The 14550-nt window shown below is 45.7% G+C and overlaps 1 protein-coding gene across 2 annotated transcripts in view; it reads left to right on the top strand.

Annotated features, from left to right (window-relative positions):
* Positions 1–10912: 10912 nt before the first annotated feature.
* The window catches only part of PLXNA3 (plexin A3), a 66640-nt gene continuing 63002 nt past the window's right edge, over positions 10913–14550 (top strand). Inside the window, exons 1-2 of one of the 2 annotated variants that reach the window (XM_070938129.1) lie at positions 10913–12085; positions 12418–12600. In XM_070938129.1, the coding sequence (XP_070794230.1) occupies positions 10913–12085; positions 12418–12600 (1356 nt within the window). The remainder of the gene's footprint in view (positions 12086–12417; positions 12601–14550) is intronic. The other variant, XM_070938130.1, reaches the window with a different exon arrangement.

The following is a 14550-nucleotide window of genomic DNA, read 5'->3' as shown; positions in this document are numbered from 1 at the left end:
TGGGCCCAAACAAATAACGCTATTGGGAGAACTATGTTGCTTAATACAGGCATCTGCTTCCTAACGCAGGTAAAAAAAAGTCCCATTTGCTCCTTTATCTAAAATTATCTTCTATGCGCAGGAAAATTGCAAGGTTCTAACGTTCTAACTTGCCTGAAGATTTACCTTCTCCATGCTTCACCTTTGATTCATGGGTCAGTCAAGGAGGGCTGTACCACTTAAATCTTGATGAACTCATTCCTTGGCTCATAATCACAATCTTACAACATAAATGCTGGAATTGGAAACAGCTGCAGAGTCATCACCACAAAAGGCAGAATCAAGTATCCAGACCAAATAGTAGGAAAAAGGGTGGGATGATAGAATGGTGCCCCCTCCCCCAAATTATCCCAATTAGCTGAGCTTCAGCTTCCAGGATTCCTGAGCAACATACAGTAGCTGTAATGGGAATTCATAGCACTGCTAAATTTCAGTGCTGAGAAGAAACAAGGAAACATGGAGGGGCAGTTAAGAAAGAGCGTGAGAGTCCTTTGTATTGTATAGAAGCTGCAGCATTGAAGAGTCATATAATTATATGGAGTAGCTGACCAGCTGCCCCACTGCAGGTCCTGCAAATCTTTTACTGGGTCAGTGCATTCACATAGGTGAATCCAATAAGGGCTCGGACCAAGGAAACTCATGCCTGCTTTAATCTCATTTGCTCCTTTCATTCCACAATCAGAAAAAGAGACTTCTGTTTCCCTTATAGATATTCCTACGACATGTTTCCCAGTGGGTTTTTTTTTTTTTAATTTGATTTATATGCCGCCCTTCTCCGGAGACTCAGGGTGGCTTACAATACACTCAGCAATAGCCTTCATCCTTTTGTATATTTATACAAAGTCAGCTTATTGCCCCCACAACTGGGTCTTCAATTTACCTACCTTAGAAAGGATGGAAGGCTGAGTCAACCTTGAGCCTTGGCGAGATTCGAACCTGCAGTATTTGCAGGCAGCTGGTCTTAATAACCAGCTTAATAACAGGGTGCCTTAGACCACTGTACTACCAAGGCTCTTGTTAACTGAATCATGATTTATTCGGTCAGCATTCTGGGCACATTAGACCTGGAATTGCACAACATGCTAGTTTAAAAATCTGCTCAACTAGTTTGAGTTCGATGTGTTTTGTAAACCTCGCTGTTGTGGTTAAACTTGAGTTGGTTGGCTCTGCAGCAAGACTCCGATCCCAGAATTCATTTGGTCAGAAAAAAAGGCTCCAGTGGAGAGCTAGGAGTCATCAGCATTGCTTTTTTGCTTTTAAATTGCTGCGGGGAAGAGTCATGACTCGGATATCAGATTTTTATTCCAGAGCTTTTCTGGACAGAGAAGAGTGAAACTGTTGAGAGGATCATGATTTAGGGAAAGTGTCTTGCAGCAGCCCTTCTGCTGTGTGGGCACCAGATGGCACTGTGATTGTACAGGAACCCATCTAGCTTAATCTGTTCCCTCCCTTCCCTCCCCACCACTTAAACAGGAGGGAAGTGGGCCCCTCCACAGGCAGGTATTAAAGCAATTCATCCAGGGTGTTGCCACAAGCTGCTTAAAAGGGAAGTCAGATTATGTCATCTGAATATGACACCTCCATCTACCATGGTTCAGGCAACTTTTTAAAATAAGCTTTGAAAAAACTTCCTTATATTTTCATTTATTTTTGAGGAATCCCCAAATGTACAGCCATGTTTGAGCTGCCTATTTCTATCTTCCTTACTCAGAGGCTGCAGATTTGCTTCAACCTAGCTTTGAATGATGTCTTAGGAGATTTTGCACACATTCAAGCAAAGCAGTACACCTGTTTGTATCCTGTATACCCACACTGGTGGCATGTCCTCCGTTCTGCACCTACACCCAGGAATATTCCAATCACCCATCACTCTGGCCTCCAGTTCTTTATAGGTTCTCTAACTAACACGCCCCAATTGCAGCCTCTTAAAGACCAGCAACAATGCATGGCCTCATGGGCCTCCCTGGCCAGTTTTGTAGCCTGCTTCATTGAATGCATGGAATATTTTGCTGACAGATTAACAATGCCCCATGTGTCTGATGAAGTGGGCTACAGTTCATGAAATCATGCACCATAATAAATGTGCTGGCCTTTGCCTCAAGATTGTTTATTGGTTTTGCTGCAACAGATGAATGCTGGAAATTAATACTGTATTAGCCAGCAGTTTCATAGCGCGTTATGCAAACTGGAAGATTCTGGAAATCTAAAGCATGGTTGGGAAATCTATGCCATCCACATAGGGTTGGATTCCAGTTTCTATCAGAAATGTCATAGATGTGACATTTACACGTCATAGACGTGTAAACCCATTAATTTTTAGCCCTCCCATTGACATTTCTGCCTTCTAGCTTTGTGTGTGTACATCCCGACACACTCCATTGTTTTTCTTACAATGGATGAATGGAAATTATACCTCCGGAACATACTCAATTGCAGCATATCTAGGATCTCCATTTTCTCCTCCCTTTGGGATTTAAAGGGCCACAAATGGAGATTTGATCTAACATCATTTGGGTGGCAGAGGGAAGATTGGGCGGTGAAAATGTTCTCTCCTTAATATAGAAGCTGTAGACCTCTATTATTGGAATGGAGATGAAGTTATGGAGCTGGCTGTTGGGAAAAACAAATTATTCTAGCCACCTGTTTCTTATTTTGTATGAAAATGTACAATTACTAAATAAAGAACACTCTCTCAAAAATAAGAAACGTATGGCAAACCTAGAACAAGTAACACTACCTGAAATAAAATATCACAAATCCTATCAATCCTGAACACCTAATAAGCGTTTTAAATGAAAGCAAGAAGAGTAAAGCTGGCTGAAATGGAACTTTGTTAACTTTTTTGATTCAGCCTTCCATCCTTCCGAGGTGGGTAAAGTGAATTGTTGGGGGCAATATGCTGACTCTGTAAACTGCTTAGAGAGGGTTGTAAAGCACTGTAAAGCAGTAAGTGCTATTGCTATTACTATTAAACCCGGTAAGAATTTGCATCGGAGGCTACCAGGAAATCCCAAATTGGTGGGATTATTCTGCTCCAAAGGGCAGACTGTTATCTCCAGGATTTAAATTCCAGAGAAGCAAAAACAAAATGTAAGACTGCAGGATGACTGAATTTCTCATACAAAAATATTTGTCATTATATGTAGTATTGGGAAAAATCTAGGTACGAATCTTCTGTATTCTATCCTGTGAATCCTCACGTGAGATTGTAAGAATCTTGTAGGATCCTATTCTGGGGTAAGCTTTTGGGGCATATCATCCATTTCCCTGGATTGTGAAGTCCTTGTGCTCTCTGAGCTCAGTTGTGGCTTGCAAAAATTTCACTAACCAATTAGGCAACATCACCAGTGCTAGAGAGTGTGGGGTTTACTCCCTGTTTACAGTAGCTGCCAGTAAGGGTGGGGGTGGGTTTCTTCTTGCTAACTCCATACTCAGTAGCCCTGATGATGTTACCTAATCGGGTAGTGAAACATTTGTAAACAGACAACTAAGCTCAGAGAGTACCAAGGACTCCACAGTTCAACCCTGAAAAGTTATCCTGTTACTGCTAGACACAGTGGAATCTGCAGAAAGGATTGTTAAACAGAGATATTAGATGGATCTTTGCTGCAGATTGATGAAAAGTGGAAACCCACTATTTCTTTTTAAATGTATTTTTATTTATTAAACTTACGTGCCACCCAACTTTTGCATTCAATTCTGTTTACAACCTGTGGCTACTCTCATGGCCACTTGGGGAGAATTTGGCCTCCGAGGAAAAACCCTCTTTTCCAGCTACTGATTACACTAAATATTGCTTTTGCAGTGCCATGCAGCCTTCCATGCATTTGAGCTTGGCTTGAAAGGATTTGAGACCTTTTGATCACGGACAAAATTGCTTCCAAACCTGGAACAGAACAAACAATCTTTAGATCAAATCACCATTGAGAAGGATGCTTCCAATGTTTGTGGTGCATGAAGAATAAAACAAACTCGTAGCAAAAGGGGAGGGAACCTCTTTTATGTATAGGGGAAAATACTATCCTGCTGTCGTGTGTTTATATGTGCTTTGAGGATCTCTCTTTTGCACACGCTAATTTTGAACCATCCCAATTTTGTTATATAGACACTTTTCGGCCTATCTTTGCTGCTACATAGTCTTGATTTTCCTTTATCAACTCCTTCTGGTTGAACTAATCTGCTTCATGCATTGTTGAATGGTGTTCAGATCTGTAAAAATAATCGTTTTAAAATTAGATACAGACAGACCATTTAATATCTAAAACTTCGACCTTGTTGCAAATTTGTGTGGGTAGCAACTGCTACTATCAAGTGCTACAGAACAGTCCAAAGGAATGTGCTGTCCATATGTTCAAGGGAACCTCTCCGTGAATAATGCATTTAGTTTTCCTTCGCTGACCCTTCGGTGGAAAACGTTACTAGAGCTGCTCCAGTCCGAATTAAATCCTGACCTCTCTACTCACAGCCACCTGACCTGACCTCCCTTTCCTTCCCAGTACAGGGCACTATAACCCGAGAAAAATTTGCCTTAGCTTGGTGGGTCTGTCTCCCACCTTCTCTCCCCGTTTGTTTTTAAACGTGGAGTCACACCCGCATCCCCTCAAGCTGGCTCCCGCCGCTTAACACACTCCGGCGCACGTGGCCCTTGCCAAGCTCGGTAGCGCTTGCTCAGTGGCATCTGGTTCCCATTAGAGGCCTAGGGAGTGTTGAGTTTCAGCGGTTTCTGAGGGTTGCGATGCCAGGCAGCATCCAAGCCAACATCCCTTCCCCCCCCCCATTCCCGCTTCCCTTCCTTTCTCTTCTCTGGATCCCATCCCGGGTTGGGTTGGGCTGAACCGGGTCCTCCCCCGTTTCTTCCGAAGAGAGCCCCTCCCGTGAGCCCCGCGGTTTATGACTCATCGTGAGCGAATGAATGCTAGGGGAGAAAAAAGAAGGGCGGGAGGGGGGGTGCTAGACCGGACAGAGCTGGGATGGGAGTGAACGTGGATGCGTGTGTCAAATGGAAATAGAGCATCTTGCTCGCTCCTCTGCGGCGAAATGTCTCCACGTCGCCCACCGCCCGATCTCCTTTCTTCCTCCGTGATCCATCCCTGCTCTCCATCGCCCGGCGTGCTCTGCCTCCTCCCCGCCACCCATGAGGTGTCCATCATCCCTCATCTCTTGGCTCCTGCTGCCATGACAACGTGCCCTGGATGGTACACCAACAGCGGCGGCGGCAGCCTAGCAAAGGGGTGGAGGAGAAGGAACTAGGGCTCCGTTGGGGGGGGAGGAGGAGAAAGGCCACGAGGTGCTCGAGTGGGATTCAGTGACGAAAAGACCGAGGGAGGGGGGATACTAGGAGACGCAACCGCATATACACTCTGGTTTTACACACACAACCGTGCAACTAGTGTCTTTAGGAAGCGGCGATTCTCCGCTTTCACCGCCAGGGGGCGCCTTCTGCCCAACGTCGGTGCTCAGACGGCTGAGATGGGATGGGATGGAAAGGGTGTAAATAGGGAAAGGATAAACTAAGGGGCAAACTCATTGCTCGCATCCAGCCATCTTCCGTTTTTCTTTCTCGAGGTTTGGAGCTTCCAGCACTTTTTTTCCTCAGGCGCCTTCCTTCAAATAAATGAGCTAGTTCAAACCAGAGCAAGAGACCTCGTAATAGAGACAATATGCCGGTAGATTAACGCTCCGCTTGTGCAATCGCGCTTCGTCTCCTTCTGTACAGCTACAGCTGAAGGTTTCCTCTTGAAGCCCGGATCCAGCTTTTACAAAACAAATGGGAGAGAGCTCGAGGGAGCCCCGCACACCCTCAATGCTGGATAGAGTTCAGCCCAGTTGCCTCGCACATTTTACAGGCATCTCCCCTGTCCCGCGGCTGCCTTCCGTCTCGGCTCTTTCAAACACAGAGCTCAAGCTCAGCCTACATTGAAGCCACCCCGTTCCCAACACCCCGACTTTCCAACTGGCCTCAGCTCAAGGGTCTGGTCTGGATGAATGAATGCCCGGGCAATACCACTTCAGGGTCCGGGGGCGCCCGTGCATGGCGACTATTTGGCGGTGAAGAGAGAGAGAGAGAAAAATCCCCTGCTTTTAACCGAGGACAGGGGCGGAGGCTCAGTCCCGGAGAGTCAGGAAAGAGAGATCCACTGGGGTGAGTGGAGAGGGGCTTCCACAGCCATCTCTGATCTTTCGCCTCCCCCTGCCCACCTCCAGTGGTTCTGGCCACATTTAAAGGGTTCAGACCGGTTGGGACGGGCGCAGACGCCGAGCGACCGCGGCGGCTGGAGGCGGGAGGGCGGGCGTCTTCGCGGGCGGGCGTGGAACCGGCTGCAAACAGCGGCAGGTTAGAATTCGGATTCGCGCGAATCGCAAAGCAATCGGGGCGGGGAGAGTCGGAGTGAGGGGACGAATAGAGCAGGCAGATCGGCACCTCTCATCCTCCCCTTCTCCTTTCCCGAGCAGACGCCGTTTAAGAGGCGCCGTAAGCGGAGGAGCTGGTCGCGAGGGTCCGCGGTGCGGGGGTCTCGGATCGAGGCGGGCGATTCTTTCCGTCCCCGCCTGCGTTGGGTCTCTGGACAACAGGGCGGGGGAGAACCAGTGACCGTCTCTGTGGTGAGAGCAGACGCCCCATCTCTCGCCCTCTTGTCTTGTGTTTTTTTTTTTGGGAGGGGGGGTTTGCACGGTTTTCTGTCCCCCTCCCCATTCCCCTCTTTCGTTATTGCTACCATTCAAGAAGATCTCTATTTTCCCTCCTGGTCTGGTTGGGAAAGAGGTTCTTATTGCAAGCGTGCGGCCGTCACAGGAAGGAAACAGGGCCGGGGGCGTGGGGAGGGGGCGGCAGGACGACGAGACGAACAGGTAAGATAATATGTGTGAGAATGTAAAATAAGGAGGAGGCTAGCGTTTTGAGCTGCTATCTCTGGATCAGGGCGAGGTAGTGGTGGTGGTGGTGGGGAGAGCTCCGCTTTTCCCTCCCCACAAAGGCTTGGTTTCTTATTCTGCTTGAGCCCAAGGAGGGGTGGAGAAGGCTGGCTAACGCCCATCAGACTCCAGCTGGGGTTGATTCGTTGTGGGGAGGGGGGGTTTGCTTGCTCGATAATATGCATCACCCTACCACCCCTTAATCTTGTGGTTTCCTGGGATTTGCCAGTCAGTATGTTCCTTGGTATTTTGGTGCTTGGCTTTTGTAGGAAAAGAAGAGAATCTCTCTTACCCCATTCTTTTGTCGGAACTCCAAACCCATAATCAGATTTAGGAAAATGTTCACATGCCTTATCTTAATAGAGCTGTAACTTATGCTGGCAGCCAACATCACTAGTGCTGTGCCATTCAGAGAAGGCATATAACGGAATATATATATATTCCATTTCAAGAGAAGGGATCTCCTATGTGAGAATTGGGTCAACTTGATTGATGATGCATTCTTGGAAGAAAAGCATTTGAGATGTTCTCATTATCTACAACTGAATAAGTTGCTAGAAGCGCGCTCTCTCTTTTATATATATATATAAATGCCATAGGTCAAATGAAATTATCCCCATTTTACAGACTGGAAAAATCAAGAGATCAGCTTCATCCTGGAGGAGCCCTGCTTGCAAATTCTGTTGTGACAGGTTCTCCAGTCTGGAGGGTTCCAATGGACTGCTATGAAATGCATGTGTAACAGGTTGGTCTCCTTCCCTGTCAAGAGAAAAATGGGTAGATCTTGATTTTCCAAGGTTTCTCACTTGTGAATGAATTTGGGATTTTAAGGTATCCATTCTTGGGGGCGGTGGGGGGGGAGATGGCTACAGTTGCTCTTCTATCCAAGGTTTAGTTATGCTTTTTCCAGGCTTCTCTGGGAAGGAGAGGAAAATATGATATATTTTGGATGGGAGAATTATACTGCAAGGTGGATAATAGAGAAGATTGATTTAAATAGTGTATTGGAGAGTTTATATTCTGAGTAGTGATTTCTACTTCTAGGAATTCTTTCTAAGTGGCCACAGGTAGCAGAGCCGTTTCACTGAATAAAAAGGGAAATTTGTATATGTGGATTGGATTAATCTGAAGGCAAAGTATTGAACATTAGACTAAGGTTCTAGTGTAATCCTATATTGTTATTTATTAGCATCTATTGTGAGAAACCTTGGTGGGTGGGTGTGGAGGATTTAATATGATTGAAATGCAACAGAGGGTACTGTAGGTATGAATATATTCGTGGCAAGGGAGTATATTCTGTGTCTGTGTACATTATTGCAGTCTTAGTGGCAATGAATTTTGTTTTATGTGCATGTTTGAATATTGTGAAGAAACCTCACAATGGATCCTTCCAAGTACCTTCAAACTACAAACTCTTTCTTATCTCCAAATTTGGTCTATAGGTCAACCATAGTGACTGGTATGCTTCTGTGGAAGATCCCATATTCTTGATTTATAAAATTTGATGATTTGGGATAAGAAAACCAGATTTAAGGTGACTAGAGATTGTATTCTACCAATTAGAATAGGCAAAGCAGAGAGACCTATCTTAATCTGACTTCTTCCTCTCTTTACTGAATGAGTTGTGGGAGGTGGGGGGCGGGTGGCACACAATCTTGGGAGTACATAAAAGCATGTTTGCGTGGCTGACCTACTTCTGAAACTTTTGAAGCTCCTTTACAAACTATGTGATGGACTGTACAAATACCTCTTGGTTTTAGAGCATGAATTCTTTGTGTGGTCCATAGACCATTGATAGTCCAAGGAAATAGAGCCCCCACCTCCCCACCCTATCGTCCACAGGCAAAAGTCCACTCATTGCCTTCATTCTTGTCTTTCCACATATGCTGGATTGTTGGATCATTGGCTGAAAATTGGGTCATTGAAATGAAGTGGGTACTAAAATTCAGAAAATAGGCTGTAACAAACATATCTCAAGTGCAGCTATTAACTTCAGTTCACATTTGCTGTGCTTATAGCAATTTGGCATAAAGAACCCCAACATAAAAATGCTAATAAAATGATAAACATCTAAATAGATTTAAACACCCATTCACCTCTAGACTGTTGGTACTCAGAGATATCTACTAAAGAACTTTCTTGACCAGGAAATTTATTCTAACAGTTGTTAATAGAATACATACATTGAAGTAAAAAAATGAATAAATATTTAATTATGGATGTGTGCAAAATTTAGTTTTAAAAAGCTTTTCGAAACAGCTTTTTGAAACTAAATTTTAAATGGGAAACACACTTTAAATGAAAACATAAAGAATGGGTTGTTCATATTCTCCCCATTTTCCAAAAGTTTGTTCAGTGGTCCAGGAGCATACTTGGCTTAAGGTATTGAATTTAGAGAAAAAGAATATGAAAGCAGGGTATTGCTATCTTTCTTGACTTTTGTGAAAACTTTTTTTTTTAATGTGAAGGAATGCGTGATATTTACTGCATGAACTTAACTTTTGATAGGGCTTCGGGTGGATGGATTTGGAGCTACAACTGTCTGTTTGTTGGTTCCTATAAGCTGTAAGTGCATATTATACTTTAATTACCAATTTGTAGCAATGCACTCCTGCGGTTCTCTTCCTCCTGAACCCTCTCCTGTTACTTTCAATGTTCACAGTCAGATTCAGTCGTCTTTGTAGATCTGAGGACAATGTGTATTGTGAATTAATGCAGTTGAAATTTTAAAAGTGTGAATTTGTCCACATTAGGTGAGGAAAGATTTCTTTCCAAGTGTTTGTGGAGATGGTGTAATACTGAGAAAGGTGAGAAGAGAAATGGGGGGGGGGGAAATATCTGAGTGGCATAAAGAGATCGTGAAGGCTATTAGCATGCACCTTGCTTGATTTCACATTATTTAACTATCTAGCTGTATGAATAAAACTAATTTAGTGGAAAGTATTGTTGGAGTGGATAGGAAAATGTGGCATTTTTCTAATGGTTCATTCACACATGCAAAATTTTCCCTTGCTGATGGAACCCATTAAGCAATGGAGCTGTTTAGCTGAATAGTTCTTTGAGGTCTCATTGTAAAGTATTGAAGGCAACACCATCCCCATCTCCATTGTGATCATGCACATCTGCTAGTGCACATGCACAGCATTTAAAGTGGGTACAAACCTGTTGCAATATGAACTGCTAGCATGTGAGGGATCTGCAATTATGCTGCTGTAATAATGGTGCACATATGATAATTGTGGGCTGTGGGTATAAAAGTGAATGCACAATGTGCAGCACAAGAAGGTTTCTTCCTACTTCATATATTTAAACGAAGCCCCCCCCCCCCCCGGTGTGTATACTGAGAAGCCATTACATTGGAGGGCTTGTAATTGGGACTATACATGTGCATATCTGTAATACTGAGAAGGAAACTGCTGCTCAGGTGTGCAGTCTTTGCTCCTTCCTCATGACAGGTGCCATTGTTGGGTTTGGCTTTTCTGAGCTGTTGCATGTATGTGCAGGAGAAATGCAGCACTGGCTTTCCTTCTCACTCCCGCATGCTGATACTGGTAGGTGCTAAATTGCAGCTGGAAACAGATGCTGTATGGAACAAGAAAAGGAGGGGAGTTTTTTTGAGGCAGTGCCTGTTCCTTTGGAGAAATGGGGCTCCCTATCTTAAGTTTTATGGGGCTGTCATGATGCATTCAGAACCTCTTGGGGACATGTAGCTAGAGGAGTCCCAGATTGGTGGGATGAGCCCAACAGACCTTGTAAAATGGTCACATTTTACTGAGATGGGATAAGGCTGTATATGCCATGCAGCCTTGAGTGCTATGCTGTGCTTTTTATTTTTCTGGATTTTTTTTCTTTTTCATTCGCAACACATATTGAAGCTGGACCTTAATTTCTGTCTCCCTTGCAGGCTGAATGATCTGCCTGCGCCTGGCCCTGCCTGACCCCAGGCAACTCCCCAGTGATCATGTGGTGGCTGCTCCTTCCTGTCACCATTGTAGCTGGTGTCCTGCTCTCCTGGCCACCCCCTGTTTGGGGCACCCGTGTTGTCTTCACGGTCACAGACATGGCCCTTACCCATCTGGCTGTGCACCATGAGACTGGGGATGTCTACTTGGGTGCCGTCAACCGCATCTACAAACTCTCAGCCAACCTGACCCAGATACGGGCTCACACCACGGGGCCAGTGCCGGATGACCCCAGATGCTACCCTCCCCCAGGTGTCCGGCTCTGTGCCCATCGGCTGTCCCCTGCTGACAATGTCAACAAGCTGCTTCTGATTGACTATGCTGGCAACCGTCTTGTGGCCTGTGGCAGTGTTTGGCAGGGAGTGTGCCAGCTCTTGCGGTTGGAGGACTTGGCCAAACTAGGGGAGCCTCACCAGCGCAAAGAGCACTACCTTTCGGGGGGCCGTGAACCAGACGCCATGGTCGGTGTGATTGTGGAACAGCTGAGAGAGCCCAGCCAGTTCTTTGTGGGCACTTCAATCGGAGGACGTTCGGAGTACTTCCCTACACTCTCCAGCCGCCGGCTTACTCCTGATGCCACCAGCCCAGAGATGTTCAGCCTGGTGTATCAGGATGAGTTTGTCTCTTCTCAAATCAAGGTCCCTTCTGACACTCTCTCGCTCTACCCTGCCTTTGATATCTACTACGTGTCTGCATTTGTGTCTGGCGGTTTTGTGTACTTCCTCACTTTGCAGCTTGACACTGCTCAGACACCCCTCGAGCCTGCCGGAGGTCCCGTTGGCCCTGGCGCAACAGGTGGGGAGCGCTTCTTTTCATCCAAGATTGTGCGCCTGTGTGCCAATGACACAGAGTTCTACTCTTATGTGGAATTTCCTCTGGGCTGCTCCAAGGACGGGGTGGAATACCGTCTGGTCCAAGCGGCTCAGCTGGCCAAAGCTGGCCGACAATTGGCCGAGTCGCTGGGCATTGCAGAAGGGCAAGATGTGCTTTATGCCGCTTTCTCGCAAGGCCAGAAGAACAGGGCAGCACCACCCCGGGAGAGCCTGCTCTGCCTTTTCACGCTGGATGAAGTCAATCAACGCATCCGTGAGCGTATCCAGTCATGCTACCGTGGTGAAGGGCGACTCTCTCTACCGTGGCTTCTCAACAAAGAATTGCCCTGCATCAACACGGTATTACACTATCAAGCAATCTCTGCTTCCTCATTTCCTACCTAATAATTGTCCGTTTCCATTCCCTTCTAAAATAAGAATCCCAGCCATTCCGGCCTTTGAAAATTGCTTTTCTTTTTCTTTGCTCTTTGCTCTTATCTTATCCCAAGACTGCAGCTCAAATCTGGGAACTTTTGTTTGGCCCTTGTGGTTAATGACATACTTTGATAACAGGGGCACAAATATCTGAGTAATATGCACAGACAGGGGGCTTGTTGGATAACACTGTGTACTTAAGTTACTCATTCCCATGTGATGCTGACCCTCGTGTCCCCTTTTTTGCGTCTTTCTAGCCCATGCAGATCAATGGCAATTTCTGTGGATTGGTACTGAACCAACCCCTAGGAGGGCTGCAGGTCATCGAGGGACGCCCGTTGCTCCAAGAACAGACCGAGGGCATGGCCAGTGTTGCTGCTTATACCTATCGTGGCCATTCGGTCGTCTTCATTGGAACCCGTGCTGGCAACCTGAAGAAGGTCAGATGTTCTTGGTGCCTGGGAAGGGGTTTGGGGTAGAACCTGGAAAGAATCAGTGGGAGGATGAAGATGATGACTAAGGGCTGAACATATACAAATGTTCAAGGGTTTTCATTTCCCCAGTATTTCTATTTACCTCTCAGAGATGTAAAGAAACTTGTGTTTATTCCCAGCTGGTGACACGGCTCTGTATACATCATCATTGTCTGTGCTCTGAGAGAAAAATGAGTAAGAAACTTAGCAGCAGCGAAGCCCTATTACCTGCAAAACCATTTATTTAATAGCTTTGTTTACAAGGGGCTGAAAATACTAGTAATAGTGGGGTGGGCTGAGTAATATTATATTATTTAAGGGAACAATTTGATCAAATTTTATTTTCCTGCTACAACACATATGTCAGCATATGGATTTCCCCCCCTGTCCCTTATAATCCTCCAAGAAAGCTTCATAGGTGACTCAATGACAGAGCACACACTTTGCATACAGAAGGTAAAGGAGTCCCTGCGGATTTTACTTTGCTAGTCCTTGCCAACTCTAGGGGGTGGTACTCATCTCTGTTTCAAGGCCATTGAGCCAGTGCTGTACGAAGACATTTCTATGGTCATGTGGCCAGCATGATGTCACAGAGTGCTATTTCCTCTCCACCGAAGTGGTACCTATTTATCTATGTGCGTTTGAATGCTTTCAAATTACTAGGTTGGTAGGAACTGGGGCAATAACGGGAGCTCACCCCATCGCGGGGCGCTCAGGTCTCAAACCTGGTCTGCCAGCTTTCCAGCCGATAAACCCAGTGGCTTAACCACTGAGCTACTGTGTTACAACAATGCTTACAGAAAATTCCAACCTTAACCCTAAGTCTCCAAGTAAGCCTGAGCTTCTGCCAGTGAGTGTAAACTAGGTGTGTCTGATGTGGTGCCTTCTTGATGCACTGGGGTTACAATTCCCAGCTGGTGTGGCTACTCATTCCGGAAGTTGTAGTACCATCATATCTGAAGGAGAAAACAGTTGAATTAGATCAGCGTTTGTAAACCTGAAATTGAAAGCTGAAAACACTCCAAATTCTCAGCCATAATTACACTGGGTAGGGAATTCTGGGCATTGAAGTCCATGCATTATTTAAATTGCCCAACTGTGAAAACTCTGAGCTAAATGGAACAATGCGATGACTAAGGGGAGATGTATGAAGTGATAAATAATATTAATAACCTAAATCAGAACTTTGCAAAATAATTAATATTCCCAGAAACTTCTCTTCCTGAGGGAGATCTCCTTCTGATACACTTGGAATTCTGAAATTTGTTGTGGGTGCCCTGACAAAATGGCTGCCACAACATGAGAGGCTACTCACCAGGCGCTCTTTTTCCAGAAGGCAAATTGATGAGGTTTCTCCCCAATGAACTTGTAGGTGGAAGGGGGCATGGAACAGCTGAGTAAGTACAGATAGTTTCTCCTATTCCCCCTCCCCTGAGACCTTTGCAGAAGCCACAGTGGCTCCAGTCTCAGAAGGTTCCAGAGGAACATCTGCAGTGGCACACTTGCTTTCAGGCCTTTTCTTCTCTGCTTGCTGCAAGCGAGAGAGGAGTCATGGTGGTTACTAGCATCCCCCTCCCAGCTGCCATTAGTTACCACTCTGCACAGTGTTGTGCCCAACAGACTTGTCACATTAAATATTAACTGGGCAAAGAAGGAGTCGGCACTCCCCTCCCCTGTCTATCTGGGCAAAGGGAGAGATTGGGAGTGAAGATAAGAACAGCCGAGCGGGAGATGAATGGTGTAAGCTGGAAAGGGGGTGTGAAGTCCAGACATTGGGCTGGCAGAGGCTGAAGCGGAGGGTCATGGATACAGTTGGCAGAAGGTTCAGACTAAGAGGTGAATGACATGGAGAACATCTCTTTGGTTTTGAACCTGAAGCTGACTGAGGCAGTCTGGAGGTTCTGCCAAAGCATTCCA

Source organism: Pituophis catenifer, unplaced genomic scaffold, assembly GCF_029215685.1.
Source record: "Pituophis catenifer annectens isolate HBS135680 unplaced genomic scaffold, rPitCat1.0.hap2 SCAF_2, whole genome shotgun sequence".
NCBI lineage: Eukaryota > Metazoa > Chordata > Lepidosauria > Squamata > Colubridae > Pituophis > Pituophis catenifer.
Note: the sequence above shows the minus strand (reverse complement) of the source record. Positions and strands in the feature narration are given on the sequence as shown.